This window comes from Chinchilla lanigera, unplaced genomic scaffold (assembly GCF_000276665.1).
Source record: "Chinchilla lanigera isolate Chin_1 unplaced genomic scaffold, ChiLan1.0 scaffold00034, whole genome shotgun sequence".
In the NCBI taxonomy this organism is placed as follows: Eukaryota; Metazoa; Chordata; class Mammalia; order Rodentia; family Chinchillidae; genus Chinchilla; species Chinchilla lanigera.
In genome coordinates this window covers 19,698,319-19,716,617 of record NW_004955435.1, presented here as the reverse complement: position 1 = coordinate 19,716,617, position 18,299 = coordinate 19,698,319, and the positions used below count along the sequence as shown (strand labels likewise).

General features: G+C 49.5%; 1 protein-coding gene and 1 long non-coding RNA gene across 2 annotated transcripts in view; one reads left to right on the top strand and one right to left on the bottom strand.

Moving 5' to 3' along the window:
• Igsf3 (immunoglobulin superfamily, member 3) overlaps window positions 1-12,666 on the top strand; it is a gene marked incomplete at its 5' end in the record, with an annotated part of 92,114 nt that extends 79,448 nt beyond the window's left edge. Inside the window, 4 exon segments of the mRNA XM_005389042.2 lie at window positions 126-536; window positions 3,619-4,026; window positions 7,378-7,860; window positions 9,622-12,666. Of these exon segments, the coding sequence (XP_005389099.1) occupies window positions 126-536; window positions 3,619-4,026; window positions 7,378-7,860; window positions 9,622-9,872 (1,553 nt within the window). The 3' untranslated portion in view covers window positions 9,873-12,666.
• On the bottom strand, window positions 10,209-17,804 carry LOC106149008. The gene is made up of 2 exons (XR_001234881.1): window positions 16,247-17,804; window positions 10,209-14,792 (listed from the first exon to the last, which is right to left on the bottom strand). It is a non-coding gene; the product is annotated as an uncharacterized LOC106149008 (long non-coding RNA).
• Window positions 17,805-18,299: the final 495 nt, after the last annotated feature.

Here is an 18,299-nt window from a genome sequence, read left to right as displayed (position 1 = left end):
ATGGCAGGTCCCCCAGGAACTGTGCTGGACTGAGTTAGGCTCTAAGCCCAGAAGTGAGGTTTGGAATGGGCCACATTTCCCGGTGTGTGTTGCAGTTCTTCTGAACATTTTCCATCCTTTCACAGTGACCAAACTGCAGGTGAGCAAATCAAAGAGAACCCTCACGCTGGTAGAAAACAGGCCCATTCAGCTGAACTGCTCTGTCAAGTCTCAGACCAGCCAGAACTCGCACTTTGCCGTGCTGTGGTACGTGCACAAGCCCTCCGATGCCGATGGCAAGCTCATCCTCAAAACCACACACAGCTCCACCTTTGAGTACGGCACCTACGCTGAGGAGGAGGGCCTGCGGCCCCGGCTGCAGTTTGAGCGGCATGTGGCTGGGGGCCTGTTCAGCCTCACAGTCCAGAGAGCCGAGGTCAGTGACAGTGGCAGCTACTACTGCCATGTGGAAGAGTGGCTGCTGAGCCCCAACTACGCCTGGTATAAGTTGGCAGAGGAGGTCTCGGGCCGCACGGAAGTCACTGTGAAGCAACCAGGTAAGTCAGAGGGTGCAGCTATCTGGGGCCAGAGGGCTTCCTGCAGAGACTTTGTGGGGCTGGGCAGGGTGCTGTGGGATCCATTGGTGGACCTGTCTGCAAGGTGCGTCATCTGGGTGTCTCTGGGATCCTTTCTCTCTACCCACAGTAGGTCCTCATGAGGGTGCAAGCTCACCGAGCATCCTTGACTAGTCTTAGGGACACTGTCTGCCCCAGGGATACTCAGGGGCAGCTATGGTTAGCAAGATGTGACAAGGCAAGAGTCCATGGCAACTCTTAGTTCTCTTTCTGGGTTTGCAGTTTGTACCCTGGATCTCATCCTGGCACCAGCTCCACACCCAGAATTCCTGCCTATATGTATTTGCAAGTTCTGGCTGCCTTCCCTTCTTTCTTGGCCTCCCAGAGCTGTCCAGACCAGGCCTTCCTGTCCCCAAACTGATTCAGCCCTTGGACCTTCTCAGGCCTCAGCGGGGAGCCCTCGGCCTGGCCCTGATGGCAGCCTCTAGCCTCTGTGGGAATGGGTCCAGGAGGAAGGACCGATAACCTCCAAGTCCTTGGTACAGCAACCCATCCCCTCGCAGGTTGTAGATCTGCCCCTAGAGCAACCCAGGAGAACTTCGGGCCATTTCCTTCTAGCCACACACAGGCTGTGCCCTCTCTTTGTCTCTCTTTCTCTTTGTTAAGGAGCTCAGCAACTCCCAGGTGGTGAGGCCGTAAGGGCCTGCTCCGTCCGTCCTCCCCACATGCCCTGCTTTTGCATACTGAAGGGCGTCAGGCGGGGTGGCCACCCCACATCTGGCTCCATGCCTTTGTTTGCTCCTCTCCTCTGTCTGCAGTGCAGCTTTCCTGACCCTTCTGCCTGTCATCATCCATCGCACAGCTTCACTCGCAGCCCTTCCAGATGTCTATCCTGTCTTCTCCCATATCACAAGAGGACCGCTACAAAACGTAATAATTACCTCTGTTTCTTCTGCACTGCACTGTAAGGCCCATAAGAACAGGGCTGTCTTTATATCTTCAGCCCTTGGCATGGCACCCTTAGTAAATACTGGATGAATAAGGAATAAGTGGATGCTGTCCTGAACACCACAGGGCCTTGTACTCACTGTTCTCCCAGCCTGGAACATGATGGTCATAGATACGCACTTCTCTCCCTCTTCCTCTGAAAGGTATTTCTAGGGTCTTTCTAGCTCATGTTAACTTAAGGGCTACCCTGGTCACTCTGTCTTCCCTTCCCTACACACTTCACAGTTGATATCAGCACCTGGCACTCTTTCCATTTACTTATTCACGTCAGTAATTCTGGAGCACTTACTCATGTTTATACTTAGAATCACTTATTGGCTAACGTATTACTTATTCATTATTAAAGTATCCAAGTACACACATAGAAATTTGTTGTCTGCCTCGTCCGTGAGAACTAAACTCCCTGAATGATCACAAGGACTCGATTTTCTTCCCATTGCTTGACTGCCATGAAGCCTCAATACACATTTATTCAGGAGACCACTAGGACCTGGTACACATTCCAGGTATGGCCAGGTTTGTGCTGGGTGCAGTGGGACTTTGCTCTCCTATTCCAGAGGCCAGCATGACACAGGGACATTGTCTGTGGACCCTACTGCTGGTGCATTTCGACAAGAAGCCCTGCTTTAGAGTGGTCCCTGCAGGTCCTGACTGCTGGTCGGTCCCTAGGGCTTTTGAAGTCCGAATGCCACCACCCTTCTCCTGGTCCCTGTTCTCTCTGCTTTCAGTTCTGTTTTCCCTGCGAGGAGAAAGCCATCTCTGCCCCTGTCCATCTCTTCTGTGACAATCACCATCCTTTTCCTTTCCTCATTTGCTCTGAAACCAAGATGCTCTTGACGGGTCCTACATTTATTAAGGAGATTTCCCCAGCTGGGGCTGCAGTCAAGCTAAGGGAGACAGCTCAAAAAGACTGCAAGAGTCCCTGTCAGCACATTTGGTGGCTACTCTGTTAACAGTGAATTTTAACACTCCAAACAGAAAAATCACAAGGCACTGATTAAAACAGCTTCTCCCTTTTCAGCTGAGATCTTTAGTTCATTCTGTTTTTCTTTCTTTTTAAAAAACCATTCCCCAGTGATGAGGAAACATATACTCACCCAAAACAAGCAAATAAAAAGAACCCCAAAATGAAAAATATAATGATCTTACAACCCAGAAATAACCACAGATCACATCTTCTTCTATGTATATTTTGGAGAGTTTAATTATTTAAAATATATTTTCTGAGGTGTTTTATCTTTTAATTGCAACACTAATCCTGAGCAAAACATTCAGAAGATATTAAAATGTACAAAGTAAAAAGTGAAAATGCCCCAGCTCCTCCTCTCCAGTGTCAGTGGTGCCCCGGGATGTTTCCCTGAGGAGCTTCTGTGTGTTTACAGTGTCATGGCTTTTAGATCCCTCGGGTCCAGACAGGCTCAGAGGGCTCTTTATGACATCACAAGGATGCTATCAGGGCATGCCATGGTTAATGACACATTTTCACCAGAGAAGAATCTTGTTCATGAGTTTTCAAAGCGTCTGGTTCCCTCAGTGTCGGTCTTTTCTTTATGATACCAGGTCAGTCCCCTTCCTACCTTGGGAGGGAAGTGGCCCCAGGGCACCCACATGAGCATATCAAACTGGGCTTCCTCGGCAGTTCTTTGTGGGCCCCGACCTAGCGTACTGTAATTGTCACTTGGTGAGTTTTCAGGTTACTCTTGCCAGGGGAGAGGTTCTCACCCTGCCCTTGCCTGCGCCACCGCAGTTGCCCCATCACCCAGCCGTGTGCTTCGGGATCTGTCATCCCTGGGAATGCAGCCCTCTCTAGCTGGTGTTCATCCTCCCTCAAGCACCTGAACTGGTGGGGGTGATGGGCTGGGACCGCTGCTACGCTCATGCTGGACTCTGTGAAACCCAGGCACTCGCACGCATGGCCCAGGCGTGCGGTGTGTTAGAGGGCTACATTTGAGCAGTGTGGCCCCTCTGCTTGGAGGGTACCCATTCACCTGCCCTCAGAAAGGTATGTGCAAACCACCGTGCTCACATTGCGATGTCTCTTTCCTTCCTCTCCCAGACAGCCGCCTGAAGCTCAGCCAAGCCCAGGGGAACCTGTCAGTTCTGGAGACCCAGCAGGTACAGCTGGAGTGTGTGGTCCTGAACCGCACCAGCACGGCCTCGCAGCTGCTGGTGGAATGGTTCGTGTGGAAGCCCAACCACCCGGAGCGCGAGACAGTGGCCCACCTGAGCCGCGAGGCCACCTTCCACTATGGAGAGCAGGCAGCCAAGAACCACCTGCAGGGGCGGCTGCACCTGGAGAGCCCCTCGCCCGGCGTGTACCGGCTCTTCATCCAGAACGTGGCTGTGCAGGACAGTGGCACCTACAGCTGCCGCGTGGAGGAGTGGCTGCCCAGCCCCAGCGGTGTGTGGTATAAACGGGCGGAGGACACCGCTGGACAGACCACAGTGACAGTCATGCGGCCAGGTGAGGCTCCAGTCCCCATCCTCTTCCCTGGTGTTTCCACTTGAAGTGTAATATTTTCTGTGCTGAATCAAATGTTTATTTTTTGCAGTCGCATATATGTGTTAACATTTTATATTTATATTCAAAATGATGTTGGTTTTTTTTTTTTTTTCTCTGAGAATGAAAGATTGCCCATCTGGCCTTGGCCGAAAGTGATTTGCTTTCTTAATTAGAATAATTAATTATTCTAGAGGACAGAATGTTTTCTCTTTAAGACTAGATTCAGACAAGCGGTTGATATGGAAATGAAGTCTTGAAGCCATAGCCATGTAGTTGGAAAAGTCAAGCTAGTGAATTTCCAGAGGAAAAGAGTTGGTTCTTTAAATAGAAAGGAGTTAAGTACCTGTAGCCTCTGCCCCGTGGTTGCCTAATAATTTATTGGTACTAATGACTATCCCGGGTGTGACCTTTTGCTTTCCTTGTCCCTGGTGCTGCTTCTGAAGAACCTAAATGGGTATAATTAGGGGAATAATTGTTGTCGTACATTTAAACACATAAGCTAAGATGTGCAGATTCGGGCTGAAGTCCCCACAAAGACACGGAGCATGAATTGGCAACTTGCATCAGTGTGAACGCTTTGTCTTGTTGTGAGCATCACACTGTGGTTGGAGCTGCTAGAAGTTTTTGGCATGTGTCGTGTCTAGGTTGAGCTGCTCTTTTCGTTGGTAGTACAGTGGAGCATCGGGGTTGCACTGGGCCCCATACGTCACAGAACATGCTTCAGGGCGGTAAATGTACCCTGTGTTATAGCGGTGTTCACTTGCCTGTGTCTTACTTAAGCTGGAGGGGAAGTCACCTCCACTTTGAATTATTCATATTTTCCATGGACTTTTATTTATGTGTACAGTTTTCTGGCTAGAGACTTCTGTCTGTCTTTTCCTGGATGTAAAACTGTAGAGAATGGCTGAATACGCTCCTCTCTGAGTCATCCATTGTCAGATCACAAGGCCAAGGCCCCTTGGTAGGAGGAGACAGATGGCTATGGAGTACCAGCTATGTCCTGTGACAGTTAGGAGATTTATGTTCAGTCCTCCTAGCAACCCCAATCTGTGAATTATACTAACAAGGGCAGAGGGAAATGCTAGAGCTAAAGCTAGAGGGAAATGCTAATGGCCAGGGAGAGCAGGGAAAGTGGTCGTCCACTTTTGCATCACTAATGCATATGAAGCGCTGTTAGGAGAAAGCAGAGGGAGAGGAGGTGGGGAAGGGGACCTGAGGGAACTAAACTTGATGGGCTCTGACCCATCTGGCCACCTGACCGCGATGGGCTCCATTGAATGTTACCCGGGGCCATCCTTGTGATACACACCAGCCACCAGGGGCGCGGGAATGCTCTGCTGGTTGCTGGCACAAGGTGCCTGGGGCACCAGTCTCTGACGGCTCTGGCTTTACACTTCAGCTATGCTCTAGGGAAAGACAGCTTCATGAGTTTTGAGAGTCTGAGTCACCTGTAGCTGGTTTAATACCCTCCATCCTGCCGTTTGCTGTCCTGAAGCGGTCTCTGATAGTGCGGATGGTGCCCTGTGCCTGCCAGTTGTACCAGGTTACCTGACTTTCCCATTCCTGCAGTGCATAGCGAGATTCCAGCCGGGCCAGCCAGGAAGGGGTCGGGGCAGGGAGGGCTCGGCAGAGCCCTACAGAAGTCGTAGGAACCCTGGGTTGGTATCCACCTGTGAGCAACTTGGAGCCAGTGCATTGAAAGCCCAGGACAGTACTTGGGAGATGCTCCTATTGGTCTCCATCCAAGTAGAATCTGATTTGGTGTGTCCACTTCTGTTAAGATGACATTGGCCTCTTACATGAACATTTCATAGACAGAGCCAAACAGAAGCCTTTTAGGAGCAAGGGGCTGAGTTGTTTGTTTAGAACCTACCACAGTGAGCCAAAGAAAAGAAAAGGCAGCAAGTAACTTGGGATGCGAGGCTGTCTGGTGGTATCTGTGAGACGAGATTCCTTGTGTGGTCTCTCCTGTGGTGATTCTGTGTCTCCCGCCTAAGCTGGGACCACATGTCCATGTGCATCCTGTTGAGAAGAGGGAGAAGTCCTTTGGGGCCTGTTGTCCATCATTTGGCTTCAATCCTTGGCAGAGTATTTACTTCTTTGGGTTTACTGTGGCTTAGGCTATCAGCTATGTTCACACTTTAAATGTAACAGCAGCTCCTGAGTGGATATATTCACTTCCGAGGGTTACTATAACAAATTGCCACATACTTGGTACCGTAAAACAAAAGAAATGTATTCTCTCACAGTTCTGGAGGCCAGCAGTCCCCAATGAGGGTATAATCACAGCCATGTTCCTGTAGGCTTTAGGGAAGAATCTTCTCTCACCTCTTCCAGCTCGTGGTGGCCCACACATCCTGGGTTGCACTGCCACTGGATCCCTCTGCCCTTTGATAAGGACACCAGTTCTCTTTGTGTGCTTGGCTGTCAGAATAGTCCAGACTGGGTAACTTAAGCAGCAGACCTTTCCTACAGTTCTGGGTGCTGGAAGCTGAGGTCAGGGTGCCAGCATGGTGGGGTTCTGGTGATGCCTTCTTTCTGGCTGGTAGATGGCCCTTCTCACTGTGTCTTCACATAGCCTCACATGTGTGTGTCTAGACAGAGGGAGACAGTTTTGTTTTGCTTCTTGTAAGGTCACCATTCCTGCTAGATTAGGGTCCAACCCTCATGACTTCATGTAACTGAAATTACCTTCTAAAATCCCTGTATTCAAATATAATCACATTGGGGGTAATGGCTTCAACGTATAAATTGGTTGGAGGAAGGCCCAATTCAACTAACACCAGTCATTGGATTTAGAATCTATCCTAATCCAGTATGACCTTATCTAGAGAATTCATCTGTAAAGAATCCCTTTCCAAGTATGGTCACCCCTTGAGAGTCTAAGTGGTCATGCATTTTGAGGAGATGCTATTCAGCCATACAAGTGGATCTCAAAATAAATGTCCCTTCCTCCCTGGGTTCCAGCAAAGAGCTGCATCACCAGCTTCTCCTGAATTCTTCCACACATATTTTCTGCAAATATAAGCACATATACATGTCAGAATAAAATATGTTCTGGATTCTGTCTTTCCAGAACCTCTTTCCACATTTCTGCACATAGCTCAGCCTGTTTGCTTTTCTAGTAGGGCAGTAGCAGCAAACCTATGCCATGTGTGTCACAGCCAGCTGTTTGTTATCACTGAAAGCCCTGAAAGGTTCAGCATCACTGCAGAAGGGGAATAGTCTTGTGTAGGATAGCATACAGCATAATGTAGTTATCAGTGGGCATTTAATTGGTTTCTCCCTTATTTGTGCCTTGTCTTTCCCCAGATGCTGCCCTCCAGGTGGACACTGTAGTCCCCAATGCCACCGTGTCTGAGAAGGCAGCCTTTCAGCTGGATTGCAGCATTGTCTCCCGCTCAAGCCAGGACTCCCGCTTTGCGGTGGCCTGGTATTCCCTAAGGACTAAGGCTGCAGGGAAAAGGGGCAGCCTCAGCCTGGAAGAGCAAGAGGAAGAAAAGGAGGAGGAAGAGGAAGAGGCGGATGGGGAAGAGGACCCAACAGAGCGGACAGTCCTGCTAAGCGTGGGCCCAGATGCTGTCTTTGGCCCAGAGGGCAGTCCCTGGGAAGGCAGGCTCCGCTTCCAGAGGCTCTCGCCTCTGCTGTACCGGCTCACGGTGCTGCAGGCAAGTCCCCACGACACGGGCAACTACTCCTGCCATGTGGAGGAGTGGCTGCCAAGCCCTCAGAAGGAGTGGTACCGGCTGACAGAGGAAGAGTCTGCCCCCATTGGCATCCATGTCCTGGACACAAGTGAGTTTCCCCAAGTACAGAGGAAACAGGTGGTTCCAATTTGAAGGATAATGCAGAGCTTGATGAAATAAGTTAATAAGCACTCTTCTTAATGGCCATGAGCATTTATTAGTAATGTTTGAGATGCAGTAGGATTTCACATACTTATCCCTTGATTGCTCATGCGAAAGGGTGGGTATCGAAAGTAAAGTGATAATACACCATATAATCTTTATAATAACTTGATGTTCCACCGGAGTCTATTTCAGTAAGATTTCGTGGTGGAAGTATGGTGTTAGATGTTACTTTGCTACATTTCAGAATTCTGAACTTAGTTTTCTCTTTAGTGAACTACCAAGTGTTTCAGATTCTGTAAGAGGAAAAACATACAAAGCTTGTGGATCATTCTTTTTAATTTTGGAGGATGCCCTGGTAGCGTGTTTAGATTCTGCAGGCTTAGAGGGGAGAATCAGGCTGAATGGGCAATGATGTTAACAGGAGAGCCGGGAGAGGCGCAGCAGCAGAATATTCCACAGTGCAGGGTTCACAGGCATAGGTGACTTTCACCTGCTGACCTGAAGTACTTGTTTTAACAAGGCACCTTTTTGATTGTATCTCTGTCAAAATGTGCAATATATCAGACGGAAAGTAGTGTTTACTGTTGTAGGATTAGCCTATATTGCAGACATAAAAAATTTACTAGAATTTTTATCTTCCTCTCAAGTCGAAACATCTTACGCCATAATCTTGATTTTAAGTTTTCTGAGCTCTTTCTTTGCTTTGGTCACCTCCTGTTAACATGCTATTAAATGTTAAATGTACTGAGAGTTTGTAGGTGAGAAATAGTTGACTATCAGCAATTGCATATACTTGGCAATCCAGTAAGTATAACTGTGTGTTAACTTTTTAAAAATAATACTGAAGAACAACAGCTCGGCAATGGAAGGGAAAAGAGAAAAAGCCTAAATCATGCGTAGACTGCATACCGTACTTGCATAGACAGTCTAGTAAATAACCCGGTGTCCCAAAGTAAAAGAGAAGGTGTGTAGGCCACATGTTATCTAGCCCTGTGGGCATCTATGGTTACTGAGCTTTGTAGAGTATAGAAATCATCCAGCAGCCTAGTTTACAGAGAAGAGGTGGCTTTGAGAGGCCAGGCCCCTGCTGAAGTCTGATGAGCTGTTGAGCACCCCTTCTACTTGGGTGGGACACCTGGATTCCTTCTTTTCCCTATCCAGCTTTAACTGTGCTCGATGCAGCCACAGACACACTAGCCATTGTCAGCAGTCTGTAATGACATTTTAATTGATAATGTTAAGCAAGCAAGCATCATTTCTGGTATAACTGCTCTCAGAACCGGGAAGAGAACCTGTTAGATTTCCTAAGAAGGAAGTTTGGAGTGGAACTAAGTGCAAAGGGACATGTAAACTGTAACCACAAAGAGGTTCAGACTAAGTGGAAGTCAGCCTCCTTACTGTCCTAGACATGGTTGAGTGCGGTAGATAAGCTCCACTTTCCTATGTGGCTTTCCAAGCAGGAGAAATGGATCTTAGTGGAAATGGAAGCGTTGCATTGCTTGGACTTAGAGCTGTCCATGAAGAGGTGTTGATGTGAGAAAAGGAATGCAAAGGTCATCTCTCCACCATTAGCGGGAGCAGGAAAAAGGCAGGTGGGCGTGGGAGTCGGCCGGTAGCTTCTGTCAGATCAGGTGAGGTCTTCAGGGACAGGTGTGGACAGCCCAGCTCACAGCCCTTACTATCATGACTCCCCTGTCCTTTGCAGGTTCCACCCTCCAGTCACTCATCTGCTCCAACGACGCGCTCTTCTACTTCGTCTTCTTCTACCCTTTCCCCATCTTCGGCATCCTCATCATCACCATCCTGCTGGTGCGCTTCAAAAGCCGGAACTCCAGCAAGAACTCCGATGGGAAGAACGGGGTGCCCCTGCTGTGGATCAAAGAACCGCACCTCAACTACTCCCCCACCTGCTTGGAGCCCCCAGTGCTCAGCATCCACCCAGGAGCCATAGACTAAGGGGGTGTCCCAGCAGACGTTGGCCATGGAGGAGCTGAGGCTCTCCCTCGCTGCCTCTTGCTCTGTGATTGGACAGTCGACAGCATCCAAAGGTTCAGATGTCCATGCAGAAAACTGTCAGATTTGGAGAGTGCTCACCGCTCCCGGTCGTCATCACAGAGTCGGGCTGCCTCCAGGTGGCAGCCTTGGTTGGTTAGCTCTTCGTGCCCAAATGTCATGATCCTGCCGTTGTAGGTTTCTAGTTTTTGGTTTTGGTAATGTAGTGAGTAGTTCCAGGTGCCACATCTACTCACCAGTTTATCTAGTGTTCTCAGATAGATGTTATGAGGGTTTATACTCTTTGTAACGTACCCTTTCCAAATCCCTGTGGTTTACCCCTGTAGGATTCCATCCTGTTGTGGACGAATTTCACCTACATACAAGTGATGGCAAGAGGAAGGATGACTTCATAGTAACAAAGCATCTCTTCCAAGACTTTGTATTTGCACATTTGAAAATGCCACCCGTGGATCAAAATGCACCCAAACATTTTTTACTTTCTTAACAAGACTTGAAAAATGTGTGTAGCGTAGGCCCAATTTGTATCTTATCTTTTCCCTCAGCTGGAGTTGTTGGAACACTTTGTAGTCAAGATGAAAGCATTGAATTTTGCTTCAAAGAACTGCATATGTGCAAGAGAAATCCTGCATAACCTCATTAAGATAGATGGTGCCCGGCCAGCCTGTCTGTCAGGGAGGGGGAAAAGGCTTCATCCAATCTTTGCCAAAAAAATAAGAAGACTGTCTTAGACAATGGGTCAGACGCTCCAGACAGCACACACTTCCCGAGCTAAAGTGGGCGATGGCTGCTTTTAGCAGCTACTGACTCTCTGATTGATCACAGTCAGTGATTAGAGAAGGAAGTGCAAGGAGGCTGGCCCTGGCTTGGTCTGCTCCGCAAGTGCAGTCTCCAGCTGATGACTGTGAGCAGGTGGCTTTTGGCGGGAGTGCTTTGTCACACTCTGAGAGGAAGTGTCCGGTGAGGCTGGGCTGAGCATGGAGTGGAAGCGGGTGCTGTAGATAGATACCCAGTGCAGGGCGCTGGGTCGCACACCGCCAGCAGGACGGAGAGGGGTGGGCAGGGCTTTCCAACACCTGATGTTGGAGGGTCCGGAGGAATACCTGCCTTCTTGGAGGCGTGAAGATGCTTTTCTTGTTCCTCCCAGTGAGATTTTCCGCAGATATATTGACGTCTTCCTTGTTCACCATTTACCTCTCCTGGCATCTTGCTGCCGTAAGAGTATCTGCCGGGGAGGTCCAGATGTAACTTGTGGGCCTGTCCCTTCACCTGGTCTCAGTAGATAGTGCGCACACTGTTGTCTGTGGGCTTTCCCCTTCCCTCTCTTGGGTCATGTTATGGTTTTAGGCTATTTGATTATTATTCTGGTTTTTAATTTTAATGTCCAAGGGCCAGAGTGGCCACACTATCAGTCAGATACTTAGCTCTCCTGGTGCATCGTTGGTTGCAAGTACTTCCTTCTGGTCACTCTGTGAAGATGTTTTATGGCCTCGCTTCTTTATATTTTTCTGGCCAGTATTCTCTCTCCTGTCCCCATAGAACCCACACCTTGAATCCCAAGAGGGATTTGGAAAGAGCTACCAGGGATTCTGGAACCAGGGCTAACAAGAGACATTGCTGTGAAGCTGGGTCCCAGGATGAACAGGCTCCAAAGGAGGCTGTGGGATCCCCTGTGACACATGGGGTGGGTGTGTATCAGGTGTCGACAGGTGTGCAGGCTGCACGCCGCTCAGTGGGTGCTACGCTGAGCCACAGCTCAGGGGAGGCCAGGTGACTCCTCAGCCGCTTCTGACAGGCTTACCCAGACAGGCTCCCTGCCGACGCTCCTGGACGCTGTGCAGGCGCTGCCACCTTAATCCTTCCGGTGCCTGCCTCGCAGATTTTCATTTCCTATGCTGCATCGACATGTTAGAGGTCCTGAGTTGGCCCAGTCACGAAGAAAGAATGTCTTTTGCCCCATTTCTTCATTTCAGGAGGTGTGTTTTCAATGGGAATTTGCCGACTCCTGATTTTTAGGCTGAGTCAACAAGAGAAGATGACTGACTTGTGCTCTGTCTGAATGGAAGGATGCCAGAGGGCTGGCTGGGACTAAGATTTCAGTTTGAATTGGTTCGTAGCAGTAGAAAAGTAGGTGCTGCACGTAATTAAATATGTGAAGCAGTTGCAGGAGATTTGAAAAGAAAAAAGAAACTGAAGCCAGTATTTTAATAATTGCTTTTTCTGTGTATTTTCTGTCCGGCTGGGGGACACTATCAAAGGCTGAGCTTTTTGAGCTTTGTATGAAAAACCCCAGGACCCTCTTTCTTTGGCCATTTCTATGGAAATGTGGATGAATAGTAATGGTGCCCTCCAGTGGCTGTGAGACCTCATTGCATATGGTCTACTGGAGCTTTAGTCTTTGAATTCAAGAGAGGAAAAGTGCCGGATACTCTTGACTTACTGTCTACAATATTGCGTTTATGAAAATCTACACTGTGCTAGGCACATCCTAGGACATGGCTATGACCACATCCTCTTTGACCAGGGTGTTCCTGTAGCAAGTTTTCATATTCTTCTCAAACAATGGTTTCTCTGCGTTAATTGTTGAAAAAAGGAAGATCGGGTGAGAAAACCACCCATGCATGGTGTAGAGAGCTGTTGTTGTTTTTGTTTTTTAAAGGAAAAACTATTTGTAAGATGTTGCACTAAAACGTTTTATATACACTTCAGAGACCTGTAGTAAATTATGTTGACAATACGGCTGTTTTCATTTTCTGAAGTCGGCATCCTCCTCACCCTCGCTTAACCAGACCCTGGCCCCGTGAGCTGTGCTGTGGGGGCTTGCAGTTCTGTCCTTGGCCTTGGCCTGCTGGGCTCAAGGTCCACAAATTGCAGCCTTTATCTCATGCCCCACCCGCTGCCTGAAGGATGCTTTTGTACAACTGTTCAAAACCAAACCAAATCCATTTCTCCAAGACACTTTGCCGCTGTGTGCTGAAATGTATCATAAAAAATGTACACCTCTGCTCTGACTGGCGAGGCCCTGCTACCTCTGGATCTGTGAACCTGCGACATCTCTGCAGCCAGCAGGGCAGGTTCAGAACATAGAGTTTATAACCTCGAGGGCTTTTGTTTCTCCTTGTGGTGGGGAGGACTCGGGGAGAGCGGGCTGATAAAAAGGGAGGTAGGAACTGGGATGTCCTTCTAGGCTCCCGGGGCTCTACTGGTCTCAAGCCATGTCATACACTGTGGCCTGTAGTGGCCAGCAGGCATTTTCCCAGAGTGAGGTAAGGTCAGGAGCTGGGCACTGCTGTTCGGGGACTGAACAGCACCCCCATCCCTGTTCCCCACTCCACTCAGATGCTGGGAGGAGCTCACCACATGTGCAAAATTGAGAAGAGTGTCAGAGTCAGTGAGGCCACAGCGTGATGCGAGGTTAATCAGAATCCACCTGTGATTCTTTAAAATTCATAGAACATGCAGAGGAACCAGGCCGAAGGTGAAAAGCAAAGGCAGCGCTTCCCTTTCTGGAAGTCCAGGAGGGTTTAACATGGCTTTCCTCTGCTCCTCAGCCCTATTTTTTGCATCCTTATCAACTTCTTGCAGCTGCTGGCTTGGCTGTGAGTTTCAAATGTGACTGTTTGTCCCTTGGGTGCCCACGATGGTTCATGTTAAATCTTAGGTATTATTTTTGTCGAATTTCTTTCCCTCCAAATGTTTTTTCTCTGCCAGGAACTAAATGTTTAGAAAGAGAGCATGGTGAAATAAGATTGCCCCTGTATGGCCTTTGTGGAAGTCTACCCAGCATCATATAAATTAAATGAATGTGTGCCTCCCCGTGAGGTGCACAAGGAAAGCGGCAGCTCACATCTATGCGGGATGAAGGGCGGTGTCCTGCTCACTTTGTCCTGAGGTCCCAACACGTCACAGGAGTTCCAAGGGTTTGGAAGAAACTAGAGCCAAGCACCGGAGAGGGGCAGGCAGGAAGAGTGGTCCCAGGCTGGTGGGCTGTCCTTACCTTCTCTTCCATGATTGTCTAGGGTGATGAAATGATGAAAGTGGCCTCACAACACCAATCACAGAAGAAAAACTACATCTAGCAGTCCTTCCAGGGACAGTCCGACTTAGCATGTGAGGGAGCCATTCTGGCTGTCTGCCAAGCACATTAAAGGCGCAGTCTCTCTGGGCCACTTTTGATTCAGAAAGTCAGCAAGACCAGGCATATAAGTGCTTCTAAAAGTGCTTGATGGAAGCATGGTCTTTCTCTTAATGAATGAGCTGGCTGGTGGGGTCAGAGGAGAGCCTGACCAGGGAAGGCCTAATGAGTCATTCCGCACTCCACGCCTGGAGATCAGGACCTGAGGGCACTTTCCCTGCCCAGGTAACTGGGTGATTGTCGCCTCCACCCTGCTTTGAGGGTGTTGACAGCTCTTGCTGGTCAGTCCACATGCAGCATAGCTGTTCATATCCCTTTACCACAGTCTGTGTCAAAGAGCGAGAGTGAAGGCCTGGGTTGGACTTTCAGTTCTGTCCCTCAACTGTGTGTCATTAGAGAAGTCGTTTACCTTCTCCAAGTTGCTGTTTCTGCATCTGTGACAACAGGGACGTGAGTAAGTTAATCTTGGTGATGCAGTTAGCACAGGATGTGGTGTCTGATGAGCGCTGCACAGATTCTTGCTGTTCTGTCGCTCCGCAGCTCAAAGCCTCTCAGTGGTTCCACAGTGCCTGGAGGTCTGGCTTGTCCTCCCCGCTTTGCAGTGACCCGCGTTCCTACCAGTCCAGGGCAGAGGCAAACTGGACGTCTTCACCTTTTGTGCTACACATTGCATCTGCCTTGGGTCTCAACACCTAGATGACAAGGAACATCTTCAGGTAGCAGGCTTCCTGGGACAAGACATTAGTTTCAGAAGTTTCACTAATAGATACATTTCAGGATTTTACAGCAGTTTAACAACTAGTTCATGAATTCCTGCAGTAGAGTTTAAGCATTCTGAGTGCCTGGGTTCCCCACTTGAGCATGATAAAGAGTATGGCAATAAACAAGCACCTTGCCCCTTCGGTTCACACTTCCAACACGCTTTGGTGTTTATTCCGGAGGCAGAGTCCTGCTCGCATGTTAAGGTAAGAGTTCTCTTAACTGCCTGGGCTAGGCAGGGGCAGCCCTGCTTCCTCTGTGGAGGTGGAGAGCTGGTCCCGGAGGAGCAGTTTGGTCTGGGATCTGATGGATTTGAGAGAGAGCAAGCCCAGCTTGGGCTAGATGGATGCGGAGGGAGGGGCCAAATTATAAGGGAGATAATGGATGTAACAGAAAGTGGAGGAGGAGATCAAGGCTGGAAATCCCAGCCCTGGACTCGGGGAGTTTAGGAGAGGTAGGGCTCTGCTAGGACAACAGCACAATGTGCTTAATATATAAAATGGGAAGGAGTGCACTTGTAACCCCACAGCGCCACACCTCCTAACACTTGTCTTAACTGCCCTGACTCTCCAGCTCAGAGTTGCCCCACCGGGACACCAGGGCTAAGCAAAAGTGCTGGGGATGCAGGAGGAATGAGGATCAGCATGTTCTCTAACATGCAAATGGCCTCCAGTGGCCCAAGGGAAAGGGAAGGATGCTCTTGAGTGGGGCGGGGCTGAGCAGGGCCCCTGGTGCACCCAGGTCAGAGACGCAGAGATATAGGGAGGCCGTGAGGCTGTGTGCTGGGGTCTTTGGGCAACAGGTCCTCAGGTTCTGTTACTGGCCTGGGTGAGCGGGGATCTGCCGGGGGCCCTGGGGCAGCACCAGGCTGTCTTCAGCTCCAGGGCTCCATGGCTCCAGCCAGGCTTCTGCAGGTTTGAGTTGGGAGAAAGATGGCAAAGCATCATTTCATCACAAGGCCGCTTCCTGCAGTCAGTGAAGCTTTGGCCTCAGGCCCCTGGGTAACAGTGGCCACTGCTTTGCAAGGTTATTTGCCTGCCCTTTGCCCGGCCTTCCAAATTCTAAAGAGTTGCCTCACCTCAATGATTAGAATGTTAACTGTGAAACCATCTTCCCTCGGAGTTACAGAACTCAGAACATCTGGTGACCTTCAGTTTATGTCAGAGTATGCGACATACTAATGCCCCTCCCTGTGTAATTCAGGACATTGTTGAACACAGAGCATGTGAATTGCTGTGAGATTGAGCTTGCAGAAGAGTAAAGTGTCTGAGGAACTGCAGGAACTAGCCCCAGAGAGTCTGGGTGCATGGTGATGGCCCCGCAGAGAAGGAGGAAGAATTGAGACACATCCCTGGATGACATGGAGTCTTCCCAGCACTGTGTCTCTGTTCTTACATGGCCTGCCTGTAAAAGCCCCTTGTACCTGTGAGCGCCCCAAGGTGGAGCTTGAAGGATAATCCCTCCATCTCAGGGCCAGCTGTGGAAGATTGGTTTTGTCCTCACCAGTCTCCTCTCCTGAGAACCGGCTTTTAAGCGGAGTGCAGTCAGGTCTCGATCCAGTAGCAGGTCCTGTTAGGGAAGAAAAGGACTGGGCTCCTGTGCCGTTTGGGGTTTTTTCCCTCCACAGATCCTTCTCAGATCATCCCCCGCCCCGACCTTCAGCCCGCTCACTCAGTGTTCTCCAGAGGAGCGTGACTTTTCCTGCTTCCCAAGGTACTTTTGCCAAGGACTTAAGTGGATCTTTGAACCCCTTCCGCAGCCTGTGAATTCACCCAGGCTTGGCTCGCTCTTCCTGCTGCCCTCCCCTCCTTCCTCGCGCGGTCATTCACAGCTTTTCAGAGCAGCAGTGCAGCAGGAAGGGGTGAAAGGAGGGCATCGCAATCGTCTGAGTGGGCAGTGGCCTGCGTGGCGTGACTGCTGCTCTTTTCCCCTCCCTTAAAGCATCAAAGAGCCAGCATCTAGCACTGTGTTCATCCCTTTCACCCTGTGTCTCCACCTAAGTCGTCACAATACCCACACAGGATGGGTGACATTGTCTCCATCCCCGCTCAGGGCGGGTCAGTCAAACCCGCGGAGCACGCCCCTTGCCAGCTACTCGCTTCTCTGAGGCGTTCCCCTTGTGGACCCCTTCGTCTGCCTGCATTTGATTGTTCAGTGTGTACCGTGTGCCGGTGGGGTGCACGCATCCGCAGCAGCAGGCAGCCCGGAGGGAAGACCCTGAAAGCTGCTCTGAAACAGCTGCACAGCGAGGTGAAGAAGTGGGGATTGTGGGTGTGGGAGGGGAACGGGAGCATCTTTTGTGAAATCAGGTATCTTGCGAAGCAGTGACTTCGTGGAAGAGAAGATGTCTGAGCCTGGCCTTCGAGGACTGGTGTGTGGACGTGGGATGAAGAGGAGGAGACTGGGCAAGGAAGGGGAACGGGCGTGTGCTTTCCATTAAATCATCTGAAAGTGGTAGACCTGTGACGTCCTAACCCCAAATAATTCCACATGTGAATCCTAGAACAAGAGCATCCCCGCCGCCCCCAACAAGCACAGAATCATTGTTAACAGGCGGGAGAAAACAGTTGTCCCTTAGATCTATGGGAGATTGGCTCCAGACCTCTCCCCATGGACACCAGTATCTGCAGACGCTCAAGCCCCTTGCAAAAAAATGGTGTTTGTGTCTAACTTTCACACAGCCTCTCATTTACATCATCTCTAAATTACTTATAATACTTGGCACAATGCAAATGTATGTAAATAGCTGTTACACTGTATTGTTTAGGGAGTCATGACAAGAAAAAATCTCTCTCCTTGTTCGGTACAGATGCAGATTTTTCCCCTCACATATTTTCCATTTAGGGCCAGTTGATTCTACAGCTGTGGAAACCATGGAAATGAAAGGTTGATTGTAGGTACTGATAAAAACTTTTCTGGCCCAGGTGTGGTGGCACACACCTGTTATCCCAGCACTCGGGAGGCTGAGGCAAGAGGATTGCTGCAAGTTTCAGGCCAGCTGGGCAACAAAGTGAGTTGAAAGCCAACCTGGACTACATAGCGAGATCCTGTCTCTAAAAGACCTAACAAAAAAACCCTTCTTTTCTGATAAGAGTCCAGAACTAGTCCTGCCTGGATCACACACTGCATTACGTAGTCATGACTCTTTAATGCCTTTTAAAATCTAAAACTGTGGAAGTGCCCTGCCCCACCCCGCCTGGCCTCGCCCTTCTTTTTCTTTCCTGCTTGCTTTATTGGAACTTGATCACATCAACCACCATTCTGGAGTCTGGGCCAGCTGTTCCTTGACTTGTGTTGTCTAATTACTTCCTCATAGTTAGATCCTGGTGGGGCTGGGGATTTAGCTCAGCAGCACAGCGCCTGCCTGGCAAGTGCGAGGTCCTGAGTTCGATTCCCAGTACTGGGGAAAAAAAAAATAGACGCTGGTGATAATTCTGGGAGGAGTGTTGCATCTTTCTCAGGGTGATCGCCTCAGA